The sequence below is a fragment of the Hemiscyllium ocellatum genome, chromosome 32 (genome assembly GCF_020745735.1).
Source record: "Hemiscyllium ocellatum isolate sHemOce1 chromosome 32, sHemOce1.pat.X.cur, whole genome shotgun sequence".
NCBI classification, from domain to species: Eukaryota; Metazoa; Chordata; class Chondrichthyes; order Orectolobiformes; family Hemiscylliidae; genus Hemiscyllium; species Hemiscyllium ocellatum.
Window position 1 is genome coordinate 38,372,894 of NC_083432.1, and position 26,082 is coordinate 38,398,975.

Genomic DNA, 26,082 nt, shown 5'->3' on the forward strand with positions numbered 1-26,082 from the left:
TGCGGCATTCTGTGCATTATCCAAAAGATACATGCACTTTCATGAAATGCTGAAAATGTGTTGCTGGTTAAAGCACAGCAGGTTAGGCAGCATCCAAGGAATAGGAAATTCGACGTTTCGGTCCTGATGAAGGGCTTATGCCCGAAACGTCGAATTTCCTATTCCTTGGATGCTGCCTAACCTGCTGTGCTTTAACCAGCAACACATTTTCAGCTGTGATCTCCAGCATCTGCAGACCTCATTTTTTACCCTTACTTTCATGAAATGACCTGTTTTAAAGCCTCAAGTCTGTCCAACAGCATTTCCTTCCTGAAACAAACACAAATTGTATTTCCTCCTGTCTTGAATTGCATTAATCAGGTGAAAAGGTGAAAATCATTGGCAAGGATAGTATAATATGGAACAGGAGCAACAAAAAGATGGACTGAATAAACATATATAAATTCTGAGTATAAGGAGACAGTTAGAGTCCAGCCTGTGCATCAATAATGAATTAAAAACGCATGGATGTAGAGGCAAGCCAGTTATTGATTTATTTTGGCTTAACCTTTCTTCTGGAAAGGAATTTCTGCTATACTTCTTGTTGCTATTTGTTATGCTTCTGTGTTCTATCAGACAACAAGAAGGTGCAGTGTTGTGAGCTGGTCAACATTACATTCTGATGAAGGTTGGATGAACTCGGAGCATGTGGAGGTGCTGATGACCCCACACTTTTGTTGCTTCTGTCCTTTTTGATGCTAGAGATGGCAGAGAAGGGAGTACCTTTGGCATATTGTTTGTGACTTGCATCCTAATTGTGAACAGTGCAGGTACAATGTGTAAATGGATCAGATATTGAGTGCAGTGGCAGAGTACTGCTGAAGTAGACGTTTGCTCTGGATAATATAGAGTCTTTTGAGTATTGCTGTGGGTAAATAGTGAATATGCTGCAAATCTCCTGATTTCTGGCCATTAGATATAATGATGTCCCCTTTAACTTCTTTCCATTGTCTGCATAACAAAGAAAGGCTAAAATAATGGGGGACAACAGCCACAGCTCGTTCCATGTGCAACAGGATGATCTTCATGATTGCAGTTCTGAGGGGAAAGTGAGGACTGCAGATGCTGGAGATCAGAGTTGAGAGAGTGGTGCTGGAAAAGCACAGCAGGTCAGGCAGCATCCGAGGAGCAGGAGAATCTACGTTTCAGGCATAACCCCCTCATCAGGAATACTTGCAGCTCCTGCAAAGGCCATTATAGGATAAATGTTCAAAAATCCTTTCCATTTGCATTGGAACAGGCCTCTGTTGCACATTATGTGCCAGATCTATTTGAAAATTCTGATGTCCTAAGTAAATTTAATGTTATGTGAGGCCTTTTAAAATACATCAAGCTGCACAAACTCTGCACCCAAATATGTACTTTGTTGATACTGTAGCTTGAAAGATCACTGGTGTTAACTTTGTAGTGGTGTTCAGAATGGCAGGTGGGGGGGAAATACGATTGCTTAATCCACTAATTGTTCCTGTACCTACCACAGATTGCTGTAAGCTGCTCCCATTGAGAGGAAGCATGACAATCCTTCCCATGGATTTTAGATATTTAATATTTTTATTGCACATCAAAATACATACGATCATTTGCACATAATTACAGAGGGTATTTATTTCCATAACATCATAGCTGGTATGAAATTGGGTTTGCAATGTGCATCAAAATTGAAAAGGAAATTTGTGTATTGTTTGAGCTATCAAAAACAAATTCTCTGCATTTTCTGTTATTAGACCAGGTAAACATTCTTGTATTTTCTGAATCTTTGTTGAAATACTTCAGCAAATAATAGCACCATAAAATGTAAAATGAGGCTGCTTAAAGATTTTAGGGATTAATTTTTTTTTGCTCTATCCCCAATGCCAACATTCTCACCAAGACATTCATGTTTCATCCCTCGACAGCTGATACACAACTGGGATGAAGAAGCTTTAAAGTCAGAATCACATTCCCATTGCTGGTTATTTGTGAGAAGATTCACAAATGATTCAAAAATATTAACTAAAAAATGTGAAAAAAAAGGAAAGGAAAAGGATTAAACAAAATACACAAGAAACTCAGCAGGATCTGTGGAGAGGGAGAAAGAAGACTAGAGTTCATGTTTTGAGTCCAATATGACTCCTCCTCAGAACTGAAGAGAGGTGAAAAAGTTACTGAATTTAAACACTAAAATAAAACAAAGCTGCAGATGCCGAAACAAACAATAAGAAATTTACAGAGAAACTCAACAGATCCAGCAGTATCAGTAAAGAGTAAAACAGAGTGAACATTTCAAATTTAGTGACCCTTCTTCAGAACTGAAGAAAAGATGGTTATTTGTGCAGACAATGAAGGGTGGTAGGGGGCATCTACACAGATGCTGTCAGACCTGCTGAGTTTCTCCAGCAATCTCTGCTTTTTGTTTGGAAAGTCACTGAACTCGAGAAAGGTAAGTGGAACAGAAGGGAAAGGTTGACGGAGAATGGAGATCAATGAAATCATAGAACAAAAGACAAAGGAAGTAGTTAAACTAACTACACAGAGGCCAGTTCCTGTCATCAAGTCACCCTTTAATTACTAGTGCACAGTACACTGACTGTGGCAGTCAGCTCAGTCAATCCACAACTGAGGAGATTCTAATGTCCTGATTGTATTTTTCTTCCTCCTGTTAATTTTTCTTTATTAATTTCATGAAACCGTATAAAATGCAAACAGTTGACAATAAACAAAAAGAAGCAGTTCACAAAAGGGGCAGCCAGGCCAAACCCCAAAACCCACCGTTCAGTTCACAGGGAAATCAGGACAAACCTCAAATCCCACTTTCAGTCATCAAAAAGGAAACAGTAACAACACAGACATAACGGTCCAATCCAATGAAAACAGTGCATAGAACACAGACCCTTCCCCAGCAACCCATCCGTCCCTCTTACCTTCCAGCCACTCAAAGGCAGCCCGCCCCTACACCCCTTCTGGCTTCTCAGTCCATCCGTACGTACCATCTGGCTCTTGCCAACCTGACACACCATCCGGCCTGTGGACTGCTCGGACATAACTTCCTCTAGGACACCCCATCCCGCTGTTTGCTTGGGACAACAGCACGCAGGATGGCCTATCCACATTCAGGCTCTCCAGGTGACAGTTTTCAGGATGACCCAAGAGCCTCCCAGCACACAGTAATGCCTGCCAGACCAGGCGCACACAAGACAGTGCAGGTGATAAAACCAACAAGCAAAATTGCAGAGTCAGTTACCAAAAACAGAGTCCCCTCTGGTATGGAGAGACCATTATCAGGATCAGAGTCCACTCCACTATGCAAAATCCATTGCCAGAAACAGAGTCCACAATCAAAGGCAGAGTCCACTCCTAAAGGCAGCAAATGCACACCCCACAACATGTGTTCAGTCTCCACAGAGGACCAGGCCCACTCACAGGAATACAGTTCATTGTAAAGGTGCAGTTAACTCACAGGGGCTTGGTCCACTCCCAAAGCCAGAGTCTCCTTCAGCATGCAGCAAATCCTCTCCTCCCAGCACACACACAACTGTTCAGTCTTTCCAGAGGCCTAGTCCACCAACAGAGGGCCAGTCCTACCTGCAGAGGAACAGTTCATCTTTAAATGTGCAGTTGACTCATGGGTCAGTCCAAACACCAAAAAGTGAAAACACATGCAAAAAGGAAAATACAGACACTTACAAAAAACGTGAAAGGCTAAGCCCTGCCACAAAATCAGCATAGTCCTTTCTCAAAAGAAACCAGAAATAAAAGAGTAGCGCACAGGCTGTAACCAGCCAGTGAAACAACAGTTCCCTAATGAGAACTGAATTACACCTGTAACACATTGACTATGAAGATCAGCCAGTTCAGAAATCAATCCTCAAAAAAGGAACACCATCAACAAACTGGCTTTGTAGATCAGCCAGTTCAGGAATTAGGTACCCAAAAACAAAAACTAACAACAATACATTGGCTGTAACCAGTCACTTCACTGAATCAATGAGGAGATTCTAATGTCCTGGTTATTTTTTTAAGAAAGGAATATCAGTTAACAAACTGGCTATATAATTCAGCCAGTTTAGGAATCTGGTTCCCCAAAAATAAACAGAAACCAACAGCAGCTGTCGTGGTTTTTTTTTTATTTTTCTACCCCCACACTACTGCCTAACTGTGGTAGTGTTTATTTTCTCCCCAGCGCCCATGGTGTGTGTGTGCAGGTGTGAGACACAGTGAAAGACACAATGTGCACAAATTTTTATTCAAATTTCCACCACCAGGAAGAAAGGAAACACCCGAGTGGCCTGTGACAAGCAGTGCCCTTCACATCAGAGGGCAATGCTGTGTGATCAAACAGTGAAGGGGAGGGCAGGGATTAAATCAAAATAGAGTTGGAGGGGGAAATAATGCACTCCATTCCCTGCAGCGCCCACCTCTCCCTGAACAACTCCAGGGTGTTGGTGGGCTATCGTGGTTATTTTTTTTTCTTCTTTTTTTTCTTTTTTTATCTTTATTTAATTTCCACCACCAGGAAAAATAGGAAAACACCTGAGTGGCCTGTGACAAGCAGTGCCCTTACAACTCCTGGTTATTTTTTTTTCCTTTTTTTTATTCTACTGCCTAACTGCGGTAGTGCTTATTTTCCCCAGCACCCATGGTGTGTGTGTGCAGGTGTGAGACACAGTGAGAGACACAAGGTGCACAAATGTTTATTTAATTTCCACCACCAGGAAGAAAGGAAACACCCGAGTGGGCCAGTGACAAGCAGTGCCCTTCACATCAAAGGGCAATGCTGTGTGATCAAACAGTGAAGGGGAGGGCAGGGATTAAATCAAAATAGAGTTGGAGGGGGAAATAATGCACTCCACTCCCTGCGGCACCCACCTCTCCCTGAACAACTCCAGGGTGTTGGTGGGCTATCGTGGTTATATTTTTTTTCTTTTTTTTGAAGAAAGGAAACACCCGAGTGGCCAGTGACAAGCGGGGCCCTGGCACTCCTCTTTTTTTTCTCTTATTTTTTCTCTTTTTTATTAACCCCCACACTCCCGCCTAACTGAGGTAGTGCTTATTTTTTCCTGTAGCACCCATGGTGTGTGTGTGCAGGTGTGAGACACAGTGAGAGACACAAAGTGCATGAATCTTTATTCAATTTCCACCACCAGGAAGATAGGAAAACACCCGAGTGGCCAGTGACAAGCAGGGCCCTGGCACTCTTTTTTTTTCTTGTTTCTCTTTTTTTTTATTAACCCCCACACTACCGCCTAACTGCGGTAGTGCTTATTATTTTTAACCCCAGTACCCATGGTGTGTGTGTGCAGCTGTGAGACACAGTGAGAGACAAGGTGTACAAATCTTTATTCAATTTCCACCACCACGAAAAGTAGGAAAACACCCGAGTGGCCTGTGACAAGCAGTGCCCTTCACGTCAAAGGGCAATGCTGTGTGAACAAACAGTGAAGGGGAGGGCAGGGACTAAATCAAAATAGAGTTGGAGGGGGAAATGATGCACTCCACTCCCTGCGGCGCCCACCTCTCCCTGAACAACTCCAGGGTGTTGGTGGGCTATCGTGGTTATATGTCTTTTTTTTTGGCAATTCTGCATGATTCTCCTGGTTATATTTTTTTTTCTTTTTTTTTCTTTTTTGCTAGTGCTTATTTTCCCCAGCACCCATGGTGTGTGTGTGTAGTTGTGAGAGACGCAAAGTGCACAAATCTTTATTCAATATCCACCACCAGGAAAAGTAGGAAAACACCCGAGTGGCCTGTGACAAGCAGTACCCTTCACGTCAAAGGGCAATGCTGTGTGAACAAACAGTGAAGGGGAGGGCAGGGACTAAATCAAAATAGAGTTGGAGGGGGAAATGATGCACTCCACTCCCTGCGGCGCCCACCTCTCCCTGAACAACTCCAGGGTGTTGGTGGGCTATCGTGGTTATATTGGTCAGCCAGAACTTACAGGATTGGCCCAGGTCAAGAATCTCATAGTTAATGAGATCCACCAAGTTCCAATCACTACTCTCATACTTAGAGTTAGATTTTATTGTCACATGTAGTCAAGTACAAGAAACCTTGAGTACAGTGAAAAGTGGACAAAGTCACCATTTCCAGTGCCACCTTAGGAACAAAGATGCCTAGGTACAAAATCTTCAGTCAAAATTAGAAAAGTAAAACATTACGGTTAAAATTTTAATGTTACAATCATTCTAAAGCAGAGAAGGAGAGAAATGAAATAAAAGCAGACAGAGAGAAGACAAAGTCTAGATCCAGCTTAGGTGCTAATGACAATAAAGTCATGCTCTGACTGAAAAGCAACACTGTGATAAATAAGATGCAAACAGTGGGGAGGGAGGGGGAAAATCAAAATGGAGGGAAGAGTTTATGGTCTGAAACTGTTCAACTCAGTGTTGAGTCCTGAAGGCTGTAAAGTGCCTAAAGAGAAATGGGGTACTGTTCCTCAGGCCTGTCCTGGGTATTGCTGTAACATAACAAGCCCACAATGGGAATGTTCTAACAAAGAGTCATGCCTGAAACATTGACTCTCCTGCTCTTCTGATGCTGCTTGACCTGTTGTGCTTTTCCCAGTGCCACATTTTATTGACACTGACTTCTGCAGTCTTCATGAGTTCCACCTTATTTTTCAGTTTCTCATAGCCCTATACCAGGATGCAGACCACTTACCTTCACCAGTTTTCCCAGTGAATTCTGTGGTATTCAATAATGTTCTGATTTGAATAGGCTGGGGGGAGTGTATGATCTCGATGCCATCAATCCACGGTTTATTTGAAGCTTGTTAGGGCAGCAAAGGCAATAATAACTGTGATACTCGATTAAAGCTTTTGAACTTCAGAATTTTAATATGGATTCCATGTCTCTCACTAGTGCTGAAATTGCTACTTGTAATTTCAGTTTGAATACTTCCTTTTAATGGAAGATGCTGACTTCACAATTCTGCGGTGCTGTATTGAATTTGTAGCATTTTGAAGTCTGAATGACATTTACCTTCTGAAGAACCTATCTCTTCCAGTTAATTTACTTTTCTACATTAACAATGCTGAGAATCACAGTGTAGAAGACAAGATTGCATAATAAGACAAAAGAATCACATACCATGTTTCAGAATAATATAGACAAGAGGGAGACAGATTAAATTAAATCAAGCCGTTTTCCATTAATCCATTGAATAGCTGAAAGTAATCCAATTTAAGTTTGTACGTATCTTCATCTCTTTCAAAAATAAAGGTACATGAAAAAGGATATACTTTTCAATCTATCGTGTTCTTGATTTGATTTGCAGAGGATTGTCCAACCACACCAACGGGTGAGAAAACAAAAGGTAGTTCTACCTCAATGGTTCATGTATCAAAAGTATTTCTGGTGGAAAATGCTGGCACCAAGACATCGGCCATGTTTTCCTGCTCAGAAGCTACGAATGGCAGGTCGGAACATGACATTGCAACGTCAGTAATGCACACTGCAGAGATCATTCGAAGTGAGGGCACTGACAGTGTTAGCTCAGCCCCTGAAAGTGAGAAAGAAGGAGAGAAAATGAAACAGCAGCTTTACTGTGCAGTTTGCAAAGTGACGGTGAACTCTGCATCTCAGCTCGAGGCACACAACAATGGTAAGTGACCTCACTGTTTGACATCTATGGAACTGAGCAGAGGTGGGTCCTGCAGATGCTCAAGATTAGAGTCAAGATTAGAGTGGTGCTGGAAAAGCACTGCAGGCCAGGCAGCATCCGAGGAACAGGAAAAATTACGTTTCGGGCAAAAGCCCTTCATCAGATTTCCCGAACCGTCAATTTTTCCTGCTCCTTGGATGCTGCCTGACCTGCTGTGCTTTTCCAGCACCACTCTAATCTTGTCTATGGAACTGAGCTAGATAGACAACAATAAAAGTAGCAATGTCTATCACAGAGTCATCCAGTATGAGAACAGAACCTCCGGTCCAACTCATTCATGCCAAACATGTTCCCAAACTAAACTAGTCCCATTTGCCTGCATTTCCCCCATACCCCTCTAAACCTTCATATACCTTTCCCATTGTGTTTTAAATGTTGTACCTGTATCTACCACTCCCTCCGGCAGTTTGTTCCACATATGCACAACCCTCTGTGGTTGAATATTTCATGTCCCCCAGGGGTGGGAGCTTTTGGCGGAAGCACATAATATTGGACAAGTGGCTAAGCCACCACCTTCCTGCCTGTCTCCCTCCGCCACCCCGCACCCCCCTGAATAAAGTTCTTTGAATCAACGTGTGCAGTGTTCTTATTACACACCTCTGGACCAGTTCAGACTTGCATCTAGGCCTCCTGGTTTGGAGGTAGGGACACTACCATTGCACCTTAAGAGGCTTTCATAGCTGAATAAATTATTAAGCATCATTCAAGCTTGTTCAATTACACTGCCCAGACCAGAACACGGGATTCCGTTTCTTTTAAAAAAACTATTCAAAATGACAGGAAGGAAGTGGGCGCTATCTTCAGGGGGCACCCTTTGTCCACGATGCATACTTTAAAGCCCACCCCCTATCCTCCTCACATGCCTCTTGCTAATTTAATGAAAAATCCCTGCACCACCCCCACCCCCACGGACTCTGGAATCCATAGGACTTCCATCATGGGCTTTGCCTGCAGTCCCAATAGTGTCCCCTAGGGAGCTGCATGGGCTGCTGGAGCTGCCAGCTAATCAGATTAGTCGGCATCTCCAGAGAGTGGGACATCCCACTGAGGGGCAGTTGTCCCACACTGCATTAATTTAGCCACCTGTCAAACGTTATGGACAGGCCCCTGTAATGTTCTATCCAAATTATTTTCCATGCATATCAGACATTCTGGTCTTCATCTCTGAGAGACGGCCCATGAAGGAGAACTCTAACAGTGTCCTGGGGAGCAGATTGTGAATTTGATGAAATCGCTTAATCAAAAAAGCAGGATGTTTGAAATAGCTATCCTAATATGCATTGCACCTTAAAAACTGTGCACCAACTGTATTTTTACTTAAGCTCTTATCAAAGGATTACAAAGTGACAGGTGTCACTATCACACAATGGATTAATTGCTTGAGAAAATGCCACCATTTTCCATGGAATCACGGCAGAGAATCAGTTAAATAAAACAGAAACTGTGAAGGGAGAAACTGAGTGAACCACTTTGATGGAAAATGCGTTGTTACTTTAATGACAGAAGTGATAAAGATGAAAAGCGGCAAAAGCAAATTAAGGGCTGTTGGTCAATTGGGAGCCGAGCCATTTGGATTGCGAATATAAACTCCATCCTGTGAGCAACTTTCTGGATCACCTGCTTACCTTATGCCGACATGCACAATTTCTCTGAATGGATAAGAACTGTCAGCTGTAAAATCCTCCTGAAATATCCAAATCTCAAAGAACAGCATGAGATCTTAGATGTAAATCCCTGAACTGCTGAATGACTTAATGTTATACAGTCATTGAGTCATACAGTGCAAAAACAGACCCTTCAGACCAACCAGTCCATGCCAAACTAAACTAGTCACACCTGCCTGCTCCTGATCCATATCCCTCCAAGCTTTTCCTCTTCATGTATCCATCCAAATGTCTTTGAAACATTGTAGTTGTACCCACATCCACCACTTCCTCAGGAAGTTCATTCCACGTGTGTACCACCCTCTGTGTAAAAGAATTTTCCTCATGTCTTTTTAAAATCTTTCTGCTCTCACCTTAAAAATGTGTTCCCTCATCTTGAAATTCACCATCTTGGGGATAAAACAACTACTTTTAACTCCATAAATACCTGATTTGATATTCTCCTGACCACAGGGAAAAGAATCCTTGATCCCAAGAATCTCTCTGATTCAGAAACAGAGTCTAACTCTTTACACTGTTCCCCTTTTTTTTGCCTTAGGATAGCAAAGATGAGAGAGATTTGGAACTACTGTGCGTAGTATATGGACATCAAAGAGAGTTCATTCCATTCATTTGGTTAAAAGACAGGTCACCTTTGTGGAAGTATTTCTACTTAGACATTAGAGCATAACTTTCATTGATTCCAGAGTGACTGTGTTGTTAAAAGTTGTGCCAAAGCTAGAGCTGGGCAATTCCACTGAAGCAGTTATAAACGAAAAAAAGATAAAATGGTTTTCCCAACCTCATGATGTCTCAAAGCACTTTACAACCAACAAGGTATTTCTGAATTGTAGTCACTGCTGCAATGCAGGAAACATATAGCACAGTAAAACAATTTATGTGTGACTAGCTCTCGCAAACAGCAATGTGATAATGACCAGACGATGTGTTTTTATTAGAGGTGTTGACTGAAGAATATTGGTCAGGAGACTGGGAAAAGCACTCCTGCTCTTCTTCAAACCAGCTCAAAGCAGGGATATTTTACATCCAAACCAAAAACAGAAGTTGCTGGGAAAGCTCTGCAGCATCTGTGGAAAGAAATATAATACCAAACTCTTTCTGCACCTCCTCTGCAGGCATAATATTGTATTCTGTGCTCTGTATATTACCCTAATGCACTTGACATAATATAACCTGCCTGTGCAGCATGCAAAATAAAACTTTTCACTGTACCCACATACATGTGACAATAATAAATTAAATCAAATTAATAAAACTTTAATTGTTTGTTGATGAAGCTAATGGTTGAATGGTTTTGTTTGATCAATTTGTAAATCTTTTTGTGGCCAATTTTGCTGTCATTAGAAATAACAGTGTTAAGCCTGATGCATTGCTATTTAATCATCTGATATTCACATTTTAGGGTCCAAGCATAAGTCAATGCTGCAGGGACAGAACAGTCACAGCAGAAGAAGCAGACTGAGACTCTTCCCACGGACTTTGTACAAAACCAAACGCATCGGTAACAAAGGGAGCATCGGTCTACAGAGCAAGGCTTTTCACTGTAATATCTGTGAGATTTATGTTAACTCTGAAACACAACTCAAACAGGTGAGTTAAAGCTAGAAATATTTCTCCCAGAATTTAAGAAACTGAGACCTTGAATTTTACTTTGTGCATTCATCCAAGGGATCTCATTACTTACACCAGACTCAGCAATTGACTAGGTAAATGCTGCTTCTCAAGCAGCCTCAGGAGTAGGATTCTTCTAATCTATGCCTTTCTGAAAGCAGATGGGACCTGCTTTGCTTAATTCCAAGCAAGTGGCATGAGTGCAGTGAGTGCTTCTTTCTCCACTTGCACTCTGATCTCAGTTCTGCACCTCAGCATGTGCTGTTTGTGTAAATAAAGACTTCTGGGCAGTTGCTATTTCACTCACAACATGGGACGTGTGCCCTCTACTCCTCTGCTTGTGTTACCCCTCTCCCAACTGGTGACAGGAATAGGGTTGTCAACCCTGAACAACTTAACATTCATTACTGGAACATTCTCCAGCAGAGGAGGATCTTCACAATGTTGCAAGAAATAGTTTTTTTTTATTCGTACTCTCTGGGCTTGTGTTGTTGGAAATGTAAGAAAGGCTAGTTGATCGATGGAGAGTTACGGGAAGAGGAAGGTTTGGTGACGAAATGAGTACACACAGCCAGGCTTAATGCATATTCCTCTAGATTTAAAATTCTCTTTCTAAATTCCTCAGCCTTGCTACCTCTTCCAGGAAAACCTATTCAAAAACTCACACTCTGACTTTGATAACCTCCCTCCCACCTCCCTCATCCCCTATTTTTTCTCTCTCTTTTCCAGCTCCCTTTCTCCGACTTCCCAATAAAGCACCTCAGGATGGTTTATTCCAGGGAATATGTTCAAACTACTGTTAATCATTTAAAATATTGGACCACTGCATGTTGTCATTTCATTTAGGCTATTAACCGCTCGTATCTCACTGACCTTATCCCTTCACCCAAACTACTACCTATAGCAACACTGGCCTAGTGGGCAGTTGGTGGCTAAAATGTCTTCACTGTTTCTGATGCTCAATTCCACTAACTCAGTGCAGCGTCTAACAGTATGTGCTTGCAGACCACTGCACAAACAGGATTGTATATACTGTAGTGGATGACCCGACAGTGCATACCAGAAACCTTCAAACAAAATATACAAGAGGCTCTCGAGAAAACTGGCTTAACTTGATACCTACATCCGTCAACTTTCTTTCTGTCTTTTACAAACAGTTATGAGGGATAAGCACATCTGGTTTACAGAAAATATTTACGCTGAAGCTATATATTTTTAGAAATATGTTCATTGTCAGGTTGAGGTAATTTTTATACACATTAGCTGTGTTTAATAAATTGGGCTAAAATGTAAGCTTGAGGATTTATTTGTGCAGACTGCACGGCATGGGGGAGCACTTCTGATACAAAGGGTAACAGTCCTGTCTCAGAGCCAGAACAGTCACGTCAAGCCCCATCCCAGACATCGATGGCCAAGGAATACACCTATAGATCCTTGTGACGACAGGTGGGGCAAAAATCAGAGAGACTCCTGATCAACTGTGTAATAGATAAAGGGTGGCTGTACCATCCATAGCTCCAGACTATAACAGGTGTCGCACAGCACCACCACTATATAAAGCCTCAAGATATGGCATGATCTTACCTTCTAGCTTTTGGAGTCCTTCAATAGTTGAAGATATCAACCATTTACCAAGCAACGTGTACTCTAAATCGCTGACTGTGGTCTCTGGATTCAACTTTGTTCCATTGAATTGAATTGAATTGAATTTAGTGTCATGTGTACCAAGGCACAGAGAAAAGCTTTGTCTTGCTAGCAATCCGGGCAGATCACGGTGGCACAGTGGTTAGCACTGTTGCCTCACCGTGCCAGAGACCCGGGTTCAATTCCTACCTCAGGCTTCTCTCTGTGTGGAGTTTGCACATTCTCCCCGTGTCTGCATGGGTTTCCTCCGTGTGCTCCGGTTTCCTCCCAAAATCCAAAAATGTGCAGGTTAGGTGAATTGTCCGTGCTAAATTGTCCATAGTGTTAGGTGAAGGGGTAAATGTAGGGGAATTGGTCTGGTTGGGTTGCTCTTTGGTGGGTTGGTGTGGACTTGTTGGGCCGAAGGGCCTGTTTCCATGCTGTAAGTAATTTAATCACATGGCTAAGTAGCATAAATAGTAATTAACAAAAACACAGGTACGGACGAATGTTAAGAGTTTGTGAATCTTTTCAGTATAAAACAGTTATTAGTAATTTTTAAAAACATGCTATTAAGTTTAAAGAGTGTAGAACGATTGTAGAAAATAAAAAATTTAGATCTGTGTGCAGGAGCTCACAAGTAGTCGACCATATCCGGCGCCATCTTACTGAAAGGTATCTTAACACTAGAGAGAGATGAGCTGTATTTCCTTCAGTTTCCACATAGCTGACTGCCAGTGAAATTCATCACCATTCTGATTCCAATTTGGAGTGTCCACTTTTACTGAGGCATAAAACCTGCAATCACATTGAAGTGAAGCAAAATACTTCAATGATAAATGACCGAAGTGGTTCCTGCTTAAATTATATGTAGTTTTTGTGGTTTGTTTGGGATCATTTCAGAGCTTTTTATCTTCCCCATGATGAACAAAGGTTGTGGATTACTAACAAATATTCAGAGCTTAGTTCTTGATGATTATCATCTAGGGGTACTGGCAATACAGTGCTGTGATACCTGCTTTAATGAAGTATAACCAAAATAGGTAGATGTGTGATGAGTCAGAATCGTCATGATACTATAAGCATCTTGTTTTGTCTTAGAGAGGGACAGTTAGTTATGGTGTTTGAAGAGTACCACTTCCTCTTCAATTGTAGGTAGACCTACCTTCGCCAGAACAGGAATTGAACCCTGTGCTCCTGTCTTTACATCAGAACTGCACACTAACCGTCTAGTCGACTCTGCTAACTGGTCCCAGTATGCAGAAGAAAAATTGATGTGCATTAATTATGGATTAGCAAGCCCAAATTCACAAGTTATTTAATGTGCTTCATTATTGCACATTAATATTGTGATATTTAATGACAGAAAGGATTTGATGGTCAAGTGTGTGTCATTGTTTAAAAACAAATTGTGTTTGGGGATGCAGGCAGTGCCAGCAAGGCTGGTACTTACTTACTATCCTTTTTTCTCCATGAGGTGATGGTGCAGGTCCTGCTTCTTGACGCTGTCCATGTGGTGAAGGAACTCCCACAGGACCATTCAGCAGGGAGTTCCAAGATATTAACTTAAAGACAATGAAGAGATAGTGACAAACTTTTAAAAATCCCACGGTGGACATAATGCTCATAGTCCCTATAGAAATAGAAATCCTTCCTTTTATCTGCAAAGGTATTAACAGTACTCTTGCAAAGTTTGTTGGATTGGTTCAACATTCATAACGTTATTCTTTCATGGCCAGAGAGACTGTTCAGGAGTAATTATTAACTTATTCTGTTTGTAAAAACCCAGTTACACCTCCTTCAACAGAGCACAATATTTACTGAGTGATATGACAATGAGTCTAACTGTATTAAGTTAGAAGTTCTCATCAGTTTACAGATTTTCCACTGATTTCATTCTCAACAACATACCCTGTGGGGAAGCATAAAATCACTGGTGGCAACTTCTGGATTTCTGTGCTAGACAATTCCAGAAATTGCCAGTGTTTAAGGCGTGAATGATGACATTTGCACCATCATTACTACAGCAGAAGTTCACATTAATGTCCCAGTTAATGTGAAACCTGACAGGTAAAGTAATTTTGAGGCTTGCTCTTTTATAGCAGATGTCTTTACCAAGTTGAAAGTTACGGCAAAAGGCAAATGTTACATAAAAGTTGCATGGAGACAAAGGGCTAGCAATATTAACTTAATATAAAAATACAATGTTAATATTGTGCTTTCACTAAAATGACTGAATAACCTCTTTCTTTCAAGCACTCTGTTTATTTGTAAGTCTGCTTGATTCCCAATACAGCATATGACTAGTAGAAGACATAAGGAGAGACTTACAGGAAAACCATCTAAGCCTAAATACAGTCCTTATACCAAGCTTCAACAGACTGCGGTGTTGGCGGTGAGCACTTTAGTCCGAGTTTGTTTATTGACATCTTTGGAGGATTGGGTAATGACTGAGCAGTTTATTAACCATGCTGACTACATTTTTCACAGAGGCACCAATGAATTCTTAGCAAGTTACTCCAACTTGGCTGCCCTTCTCAAAATACTGAATACCAAGTAAACCAGTCCCTAAAAGTTTGTTATATCATAACATTTTACAAACAAAAAATAATCATTTGCATATTGTTTTCACATGACTACATAGTCATCTGGAAAAATTGACAATTGGGTTAATTAGTATAAAAGTCAGAGAATTCTGGACAAATTCATCAGGTCTATGGAGAGAGAAAAACAGAGTTAACCTTGCAAGACCAATATGACTCTTCTTCAGAACTGAAAAAATTTGGAATTCTGAAGATATCAGGCTTAAAATATTAACCCTGTTTCTCTCATGTATGAATGCTGCTGGATCTGCTGAGTTTCTCCAGCATTTTCTGTTTGTTTTCAATTCCAGCATCAGTATTATTTGATGGTTTAAGTAGAACTATGCTGGACAAAATAATTTAAGCAACATTTCATTCACTCTTGTTATTTGGCATTCCTGCACTTCAAGTACTATTCCTCCACACTTTTTAAAGTCATTATATGAAGGGACCAAGATGCGGGAGCTGTATTTTTAATGATAATCTATAATATGAAGATTTCCATGGGCCAGTATTAGAAATTATTCTAGTTTCACTATTCTGTTTAAATTGTCATCACTTAACAGAATATTAAACTCAGATTTGGAGATTCTACAGACCAGAATTACAACAAAAATGTAGTTTCTAAATTGCAAATATATGAGAAATGAAGCAGAAATGCATTTGTTAATAGTTAAAACGATGCAACAATCTAACATGCACCAAGGAATGCCCATAAGAGGATAATTGTTTTATTTAGAACGCAATTCCTGCAGAATGCCATTTAAAAATTAATCTCTAAATAGCCAAATGTTGTCTGACTTCATCCTCTTGTACCAAGGTGATCTCTGTGATGAAGAGATTATTATTCATGATATTATTCATAAATCTACTTTCGTGTTACCAAGTTTCCTCTCCTGTTGCAACTTTAGAATTAAGGATGAACTAAAGAACTGCAGCACAAATCTATACTTCATCCTAGAAGTTGTCTTTTATGTTCATATTCAAAGACAAGCTATTGTTCAAGATTACTGGATGTAGAACAATGATAACTAACAGCAAATTGTATGCTGAATAGCTAAATACAAAATACAATTCCAAATATGTATTATACCTGATTTGGAAGTGACTTAACATCCAATAGTAAAAACACGTTTCTTAAAAAAAAATCACAGCACTGACATTTTTTCTAGTAAGGAAGAACTCTAATAAAAGAAGCTTTTTTTTTTAAAAATTGTTATTTTAAATTGCACAGTAAAAGTATTGATGTAGGAGGACCAATACAAGTAAAGGGAAACAGAAAGTTAGCTTCACCTATACACATCATTATTATCAAACAACATTAAGCTCAAATCAGGAAGATACCAGTTAAGAGACCAAATACCCTATAAAGAAACATTTAGTATATTAAGGATGTTACCACAGAGCTGCACAGATTGGGAATAAATTTTTCAGATGTCTTTAAAATTATGAAGGCTTTGCTTTATTTGTACAAGGAAATGCTTTTGCCTCTGGTTAGCAACTTAGTGACAAAGAGCTATCAATTTAACATTGTCACTGGGAACCTGAGTCAAGGGATTGGGAGAAATTGCTTTGTGCAGAGTTGTTAGAGCATAAAATACTTTGCCATAGGGAAAGGCTCAGGCAGAGGCCACAGAATTTCTGAAGGAAAAGTGGTTTTAAATAGAAAGAAAATGTCGACTTCTGGCAAGAGAACTGGGCAGTGTTTCAGATTTGCTTTAATGGGCAGCTCGTACAGACACAATGGGTTGAAGGGCCTCTCACTGTGCTGTAAAGAATGTAGCAAGTAGGGACAGGAGCTGGCCAGGAAACTACTTCAGGCTGCTTTGTCATTCAGTGAAATCATGCCTGATTTACGACCTCAATTCCACCGTCTCACCCTATCTCCATATCCTGTGATTCCTGTAGTGTCTTCAGAAAAAGCTTCTATTAGAAAAAGTATGATTGATAGCATTGAAATATCTGAGACAAGATTAAATCAATAAGCAGCAGTATGTGAATAGGCTTGATGAGGACTAACCATTACAGGTCTATTTAGCTACAGTATTGGCAAGACTGGCTGAGACGTCTTAATCATGTTTATTTGTTTCCTTTCTACAGACAAAGATGGCTTTTCAGAAGCACCTCACAAAACCATTGGCAACTGGCTTCTTACCAAATCCTCTAACAGCAGCTGCTGTCTGTGCAATGCCAAACCTTGCTCTTCGACCGACTACACTCTTCCAGACACCATTTCTCGGACCAGCCTTCTTCAGAGCCACTCCAGGTCCTCTGAGGGCAACACATACACCATTTCTGTTTGCACCATATTGACTTCAGGGTTCAAATCATCACAGACACTTTGGAAACTAAAAGGGAACTATGCAGTCGTAAATGTGAACATTATAAGTTATGCATGGCAGACTTCTGCCTCCTTGCTTCAACATCTATTGTCAGCAGTTTTATACTGCAAATATATTTAGATGAACTTCATATTAAGAAAATATGGTTTCAGTTACAAAGACAATTACAGAACTGATTTAGATGTGCGTAGATTTCTGGTAGAACCATGGGCTACCAGTCTATTTTGCACAATATTTTTGTGAGTTCTTTAACATGTGTCAGTTGCTAGTGAAGATATTGAGTGCGAGGGCAGTTTTTTTTATACAGAAATCGAATCAAAAATCTGAAAAAAAAAGAACACTTTGAAGAAAAACGATTTTGAAGCCAAAACAGTTGATGAGAAATTGAATAGCACATCGCAGGACATATTGCTGTCCAAAGAAGGAAACGTGAATGGATAGCAGAAGAGTGGTCCTAGCTCATTGCCTCAGTTGGATAGATAACATGGAGAAAATGAAATGTCAGCCCCATTTTAGTTAAGGGTGCCTATTTGATATAAAGGTTCAGGAGGCAATTTGAACTCATTGCAAAGAAGTACAAAATTGCAGCTGACTTTCCTGTACGCAGCCCTCATTCATCAGTCATCATTGTCCATCATACTGCGAGCTTCACAAATGTCAAGCCAATGAGGCTGGAAGTGGATGGATCTGAAATGTTTCAAAGCATTAGTCGATTTGATCCTAATTGGGATAATGAGCACACTGTCTCTGTGTACAAGTTTATTGCTAACTGCTTTCGAAGATCTAATAAGAAAATACTGATGGAAGACTGGATCAGAAAATCATATATGTTCCAATGATTCATATTGATAGGTTACCACCATTTTTAATAAATTCTATTTAAAGCATCTTGATAACATTCAAAGCAAATTATTTGCTTGGGGCATTATTTTATGGTTTCTATCAAGCAAGCCATTTAGTTTTCTGACAAAGTTCAGAATTTGGGTTTTAGTATTCAATGTTTTCAAAATCTTGCCTCATAGAGGCCCATATTTTATACTTAAAAGCGCTAATGTTTTGAAAGGACGCATTTAGTAGATTTGAGACCGAGTGAAAAACTTCAGATAATGACTTGTAACAACCACAGTCGTATAAGAAAAGCACAGTTAAATCTGAAGCAAATTATTTTTAATTAGACCAAAAGTCAATTTTGGGCATTCACACGTTTTTCCCCAAATAGGTTCATTTATTTGAGGTTTGGAACTTGCTTTAGACATAGCAAGTCACCAAAAAGGCCAGCAATGATTTAATGTATACATTTCACCAAAGGAAGTAGCGTTTTATTAGCCTAATGTGGTCTTCCAGCCAATGCTAGTTTCTGGATTAGGGGAAGTGTAGATTCATTGGAAACACCTACCATTCCACCACCCTAACAATATTGTCTCTGAAGTTATGGATTGTTTGTCTAACTCTATTTTGATTGGCTTAGTACAGATACAGAGAAAGTTGTTTTATAAAATATTTTCATTGATATTCTAGTGCTTTTTGCTATGTAGTTTATGTAGACTGAGATATTAGCCTTATTTAGGTTTGTTATGCAAACCAGTTTTGTTTTCTCTGATAGCCTCCACTGTTGATTCCTGCAATTATCATTTTGTTAGAAGAATACAACTGTGCTAGATGAGGGCCCTTGTGGTGCAGTGGTAGTGTCCCTACCTCTGAGCCTGGAGTCCTGGGTTCAATTCATATCCTGCTCCAGAAGGATGTAACAACATCTATGAAAAGGTTGATTAGAGAATATCTGCAGCATGCTTGAGCTGTTGTGGTACAATGGTAGTGACCCTGCCTCTGGGCTGTTGTAGTACAGTGGTAGTGTCCCTACCTCTGAGCTGTTGTAGTTCAGTGGTGGTGTCCCTGCCTCTGAGCTAAGAGAGACTCAGGCTCAAGTCCCCTCTACTACAGAAATGTCATCACATCTCTGAACCGGTTGATTACAAATGTGTTTTACATATAAAAGCTAATTGGTTTAATAGCACTCATTGTTATAGAGTTGCCTTTGTGTCACACATAGAAAAGGAATGGTGTGTCTAATAAGTGGATTAAGCACCATTCTTTCCATACTGTCTCATCAGTTGTTTTAAGCAAACACTATCACACTGCTCCAGATTCCCCACATCTTTCTTAATGCGAGATTCAAACAAACAAACACTGTGAATATCATCCTCATCATCTCAGGCTTTCCACTGTGAATATCATTTTACCAAAAACTTCAAAATGTCATCGGTCACTGGGTGATGGGTCTTTTGTGTCTGTATGTTGTTAACTATTTGAAATCATGTGACTACATACCGCCATTTGGTTAGAGAACAATCCAGGATTGCAGATAAATCCTTTCATGTTCTCTTTGGGCTGTCATGTCTATGATATTTACAAATACAGTAACTGCTGAAAAGTATTTTGATAATAGCTATTTTTCTGTCAATGTTGGCTGCCACCAGTCCATCAATCCCCCCTGAAAGCCTCTCATCATACAGATGAGTGAACACTCGGTTGGAAATGTAACATTTCAAGTTTAATAAATCAAATGCTGGTCTTCCATAAAAGTCACCTTTATTTTTATCTGCAAAGTAGCATTACAGTGAAAAATGAAAATTGTCGTGCTTCTTTTATGCTACAGTTCCTTCCAGCATTGCACCTCAACTTTATACATGGAACGATACGATGCACAGGGTACATTAATTAGTGGCAGACTAGCCTGACACATGGCTAGTTGGATAGAAGGAAGACAATTCATCTCTTAAGGCTATTCCACCAATCATTTGGATCAGGCTGATACTGTATGTCAGAGCGGTTGACTAAGGGGATACTTAATGAAGGTGCAAAAATTATGAAGGTTATAATAGAGCGGAGAAGTGGAAAGTCCTTGGGTGAGGCTCCATAAAAAAGGGAGGGCAGGAATTCAAGGTAGGAGGTTTACAGGGGAATTGGGAGGAAATTATTTCATGATGGTGGGGACCTGGAGCTTCTTGAAAGGGCAGAAGAGACAGATGTCCTCCTGAAAGTCTACAAAAAAAATGCGAGGAGCTGCCAAAACCAAGAAAGTTACAGACCAAATGCAGGGAAACCGGATTAGGCTGGGTCAGAACACAATGCTCCGAATGGCCTCTTTATAGTACAACAATTCTCACTCTATCTACCTTTCTTGGGTAAACAGTATTAAGCATCAGGTCTCCACACTGACATTGTAGCAAACATAACCTTCCAGCTAATCTCCCTGCTCGGTATAAAGGCAGTGCCTGGCTTGGTCAGCTGTGACAGTAGCTGTCAAGTTGTGGCATATACAGAGAACAAACAGTCAAAGCATCTCAGCTGGAACCAGTAGAGGTGAGTCAATGATAATATCATGGAAGCACTGATTTCTAATTTCTGGTTTGGACGTCAGAGTTTATCTGTAATACCATGAATACATTTTTAATAAGGCACAGTTCTTTTGGCCGAAGCCCGGGTCAGCCTGGAATGCAAGTCTTACCCTAGGCTTTTCCAACTCAAGAGGTTTACAAAATTGTGAGGGACATAGATAGGATAAATAGAGAAAGTCTTTTCCCTGGAGTGGAGGAGTCCAGAATAGAGGGCATAGGTTTAGGATGAGAGGGGAAAGGGACCTAAGGGGCACCGTTTTCACACAGAGGGTGGTATATGTATGGACTGAGCTACCAGAGGAAGTGGTGGATGCTAGTACAATTGCAACATTTAAAAGGCATCTGGATGGTATATGAATATGAAAGGTTTGGTTGTGGTTCTTTTCGCCGAGCTGGGAATTTGTGTTGCAGACATTTCGTCCCCTGTCTGGGTGACATCCTCAGCGCTTGGGAGCCACCTATGAAGCGCTTCTGTGATGTTCCCTCCGGCATTTATAGTGATTTGTCTCTGCCGCTTCCGGTTGTCAGTTCCAGCTGTCCGCTGCAGTGGCCAGTGTATTGGGTCCAGGTCGATGTGTTTGTTGATAGAATCTGTGGATGAGTGCCATGCCTCTAGGAATTCCCTGGCTGTTCTCTGTTTGGCTTGTCCTATAATAGTAGTGTTGTCCCAGTCGAACTCATGTTGCTTGTCATCTGCGTGTGTGGCTACTAAGGATAGCTGGTCGTGTCGTTTCGTGGCTAGTTGGTGTTCATGGATACGGATCGTTAGCTGTCTTCCTGTTTGTCCTATGTAGTGTTTTGTGCAGTCCTTGCATGGGATTTTGTACACTATGTACCGGCCACCGCAGCGGACAGCAGGAACTGACAACCGGAAGCGGCAGAGACAAACCACTATAAATGCCAGAGAAAAGATCACAGAAGCGCTTCACAGGAGGCTCCCAAGCACTGAGGATGTCACCTAGACAGGGGACGAAACATCTGCAACACAAATTCCCAGCTCGGCGAACAGAACCACAACAACAAGCACCCGAGCTACAAATCTTCTCCCAAACTTTGAATGAAAGGTTTGGAGGGATATGGGCCAGGTGCTGGCAGGTGAGACTAGATTGGGTTGGGATATGGTAGGCCTGGATGGGTTGGACCGAAGGGTCTGTTTCCATGCTGTACATCTCTATGACTATAACTCCCTGGCCCATCCTCTACCATATTCCCCTCTAAGAATAAACACAAAAGACTTGTCACAAAAATTAATGCCATCCATTTTCTGCCACTTGCTTCCTTGCCATAACCCACCAGGCCAACCTCTTCTGGAGATCTCCTGATACCTAAACTCTCATCTTCCTCTCATTTTCTTCCTCTTTATCCTCATGCTCTCTCTGGATTCAGCATGTCCATGAAGCTTACCCCCTCACCCAGAGGTAGCACTGCCCTCCTTCCTTCCCATATCCCCTTCCCCCATGCCATGATACTGTAACCCACTGACCCCTCCCATAATGCACCCTGACCCAATAGACCCCAGACCAGGAGCCACGGTGACTTCTTTATGGGATCTCTGTGCCAAACAGAGCTCGTGGTGCTGTCGGTGATCCCAAGGGAGGGAGAGAGGTGGACGTCCTACAACTGCACAATATAGTCAGCCCACAATTTGTCGTGCTGTGTGGTGCAGGCTTCTGTTTGGTCGGCTATCTCACTATTGACTTCCCCTCGGGGGTTGGGAGGGGGTTGTGTGAGCAATCCATCCTGCCCCCATGGCAAGTTTCAGCCCAAACCCCACGCCCCAGATGACAGTATGCTACAGCATGTTAAGGTATCAGCCACACAGAAATGTTTGGGTCCTGGTTGCACACAGTGTACGTTCAAACCCTGTTGAAACATCCCGTTTCAGACACAGCCCCACAGTTCCAGCCTGGCAGCCACATTCAACTCTATGCAGTTCTGCCCTCATCGAGTCAACCTCCTGAGAGGTCCAGGTGCTGCCAATGTACACAGCACTCCTCAACTTAGATAGACTGCCTCTAAGTCAGCTGCATCTCAGGCTCTGCCTCATCTGCCAGTGTCTGACTCTCAGCAGCTCCAACAACCTCTTTCATTTACAGACCAGTGTAGAGAATTCTGACTATGGTTCTCTGATACTGTTCCTCAATTCTTCTCCGAGTCTCAGTACCATGGACCTGTTGATGTCAGAGTTATATCTGCGTGTACACCATCATCGTTCACATATTCCATCTGACGATATGCCTGTTCAGTTACAGCTGAGTTTCAGCAACATACAAGATTTTGTGTTCACTGTGTAATTCAAATGGGGTGGAAATCTGCAGCTTCTTGTGATCTCTGGACAGTGTCTTTGATCAGGAGAGACAGATGCACTGTTGATGTCACATCTGAGTTTGGCCATGCTTAAAAATGACCTTCAAGGTTCCCTTCTGCAGATTCTTTTTCAATAATTATCTTGCTCTGACAAAATCTGACAGCATAATAGCTCATAAAAAGATTGATTTCAGTGCACTTTTTTTGAGAGATTAGCCTACGTCCTTGCAAGACCGCAAGAACTGTTTGTGAAGGATGGGTTTGCTATTCATAAACCTTCGCTGCATCTCAAGTACCAATACTTACTTCTTTGCTTTAATTTGTAATATCAGAGAGACCCAGGAAATAGATATAAATTAGTTAAAAGGTCTTTTCATATTCATACACCAGGAGAAAGTGAGGTCTGCAGGTGCTGGAGATCAGAGCTGAAAATGTGTTGCTGGAAAAGCGCAGCAGGTCAGGCAGCATCCAAGGAACAGGAAATTCGACGTTTCGGGCATAAGCCCTTCTTCAGGAATCCTGAAGAATAGCTTATGCCCGAAACGTCGAATTTCGTATTCATACACCAATCAAGTCTAATTTCTGTGGCGCATCTTCTACGTAACTACACACTTTAACACGGAGTTACGCAGTGCACAGTAAAATCAATCTTACTCTTGTCTCATAAGCAGCTGATAAATTTTGGCAGCATAAAATAATTCTTCAGAACTAAAGCTCCAGCTTCCCTTGGCTAGCCATCTGTTGTTTCTATGAATTCAACATGTGAAAACCATTGATCAACTGTTAGCCACAGTTCAAGGGGTGACAGGAGTGAGTGCTACCAAATGGAAATATCCCATAATTGAAGAGGAAAGATGGTGGCACTTTTGAAAAGTGTTGCCAATTAGCTTGCTTCTCTGTTGCAATCGGTACGTCATAGACCAAGCCTCGAACAAGGATTTTTGCAACTTCGAGGAGCAAGGGGTTCAGCAGAACAAACACAGAGATTACTGGGGAAACTCTGCAGGGCTGTCAGCATATGTAGAGAGAGAAACAGAGTGAATATTTCGAATCCAATGTTGCTCTTCTTCAGTTTTGAATCCCACTCTTGAAATGTTAACTCTGTTTTTCTCTCTCTCTCTCTCCACTGAGGCTGCCAGACCTGCTGAGTTTCCCCAGTGTACTCTGTGTTTGTTTCAGATGTCCAGCAATCAAAATATTTTTATTTGAGTTGTTCGATGGATTTGCGTTCAAAACTGTGCTACAGCTATCTTACTTGGCTCCTAGCTTTTCAAACAGAGGTTCATCAAGTTCATCGTTCTCATCAGATTTCTGAATCTGTCTCCCATTTGTTGGCTTTCTGCAATGACAACATTGATGACCTTCAGACAGCTGAGCCTCTCTTTTGGACAGTCACACAGCAGACCGTACAGAGACTTAATATTTGCAAGGGATTTTGCAGACGTAAGTACTGTAGGGCATTGACGATTAGACCTTACCGTTGAGGGGGATAAATAGAACCATAGACTAATTACAGTACAGAAGCCATTCTGCCTTCCAGGTCCTCTGCAAGAACAACTCAGATAGTCCTAACCCCGTCCCCCCATCCAAATTGTGGTGCTATCCTAACCCACTTTAGAAAACCCCAGTTGTTGTTTGTCTCTCAGGCATTGTATTTCACACCTTAACCATGAGCTACATAAGCAGGTTCTCCCTCATGTCACTGCTGACTATTTGGCCAATCACCTTAAATCAGTATCCACTGTTTCTCGATCTTGTCACCATTTCTCTCTGTCTACACTGCCCAAAGCCCTCTTAATGTCGAGTGCCTTGTTTCTAATCCTATCTTTACAAAGCCCAGCATCCCATATGCCTTATTAACCACTTTCTCAGTCTGCCTTACCACTTCCAATAGTCTACGTAGACTTACAAACCCCTCCCCCACATTGGGTTCCGGCAACTTCTTCATAATTCTTGCCTTTATTGCCTCTCCTCATTCCTACTCATGCCACATCTCACTACATTAAATGTCATCCACCACAGGTCCACCCATTTCGCCAATCTCTCAGATTAGTTGTAGTTCTGACTGAAAAGCCGAACAGGTTGTAAAATTTTCAGTCCTACTGTGATCAAACTTTCTTTGATTAAAGTAAAGGACGTCTGCTTTATCTGCTTTTAAAACTCGATATCACTGTCTTATAAGCATTGCACCTTGATCTCTCTCTCTCTCTTCACCAACCTTGGTGAAGCGTGGCACTATGAGCTTTGATCCTTTCCCGAGTTCTTATTTTTTGAAGGATATATATTCTCCTATATCTTGGTCCAGATACAGACCTCAGTGAACTAATGGTTGGATGAAATAACGTTGCTTTACATGAAGCCTGTGGATGTAAGCACATAAGAAAAAGGAGTAGGAGTCCTCTCAGGGAGTAAAAGACCCTGTCGTGCTCACTTCATTGTTCAACATAATCATGGCTGCTCATCTGCTTCAACTTCACGTTTGCTCCCACTCCCCATATTCCCAATTCCCTGAGAGACCAAAAATCTGACCAATTCTGTCTTAAACATGACATTGATCTGGAGGTGCCAGTGTTGGCCTGGGATGGACAATATTAAAAATCACATGTTATAGTCCAACAGGTTTATTTGAAAATATAAGCTTTCGGAACACTAACGAAGGAGTTGGACTATAACCTGGTGACATGTGTTTTTTAACTTAAACATAACAATGGAGCTTCCACAACCCTCTGGGGTAAAGGAGTTCACCAAGCTTTGAGAGAAGAAATTTCCCCTCTTCCCCACACCGAGTGATCAGTCCCTTTTTTTTAAAATTCATTTGTGGGACTAGGAGTGTCACTGGCTGGCCAGCATTGAAAGCCCATCCTAACTTCCCCT

The 26,082-nt window shown here is 41.3% G+C and overlaps 1 protein-coding gene across 1 annotated transcript in view; it reads left to right on the forward strand.

Annotated features, from left to right (window-relative positions):
- The window catches only part of znf385c (zinc finger protein 385C), a 199,382-nt gene extending 180,961 nt beyond the window's left edge, over window positions 1-18,421 (forward strand). The window contains exons 5-8 of the mRNA XM_060848619.1: window positions 7,295-7,621; window positions 10,748-10,935; window positions 14,876-14,974; window positions 17,262-18,421. Coding sequence (XP_060704602.1) covers window positions 7,295-7,621; window positions 10,748-10,935; window positions 14,876-14,974; window positions 17,262-17,474 — 827 coding nt within the window. The 3' untranslated portion in view covers window positions 17,475-18,421. The remainder of the gene's footprint in view (window positions 1-7,294; window positions 7,622-10,747; window positions 10,936-14,875; window positions 14,975-17,261) is intronic.
- The last annotated feature ends 7,661 nt before the right edge of the window (window positions 18,422-26,082 follow it).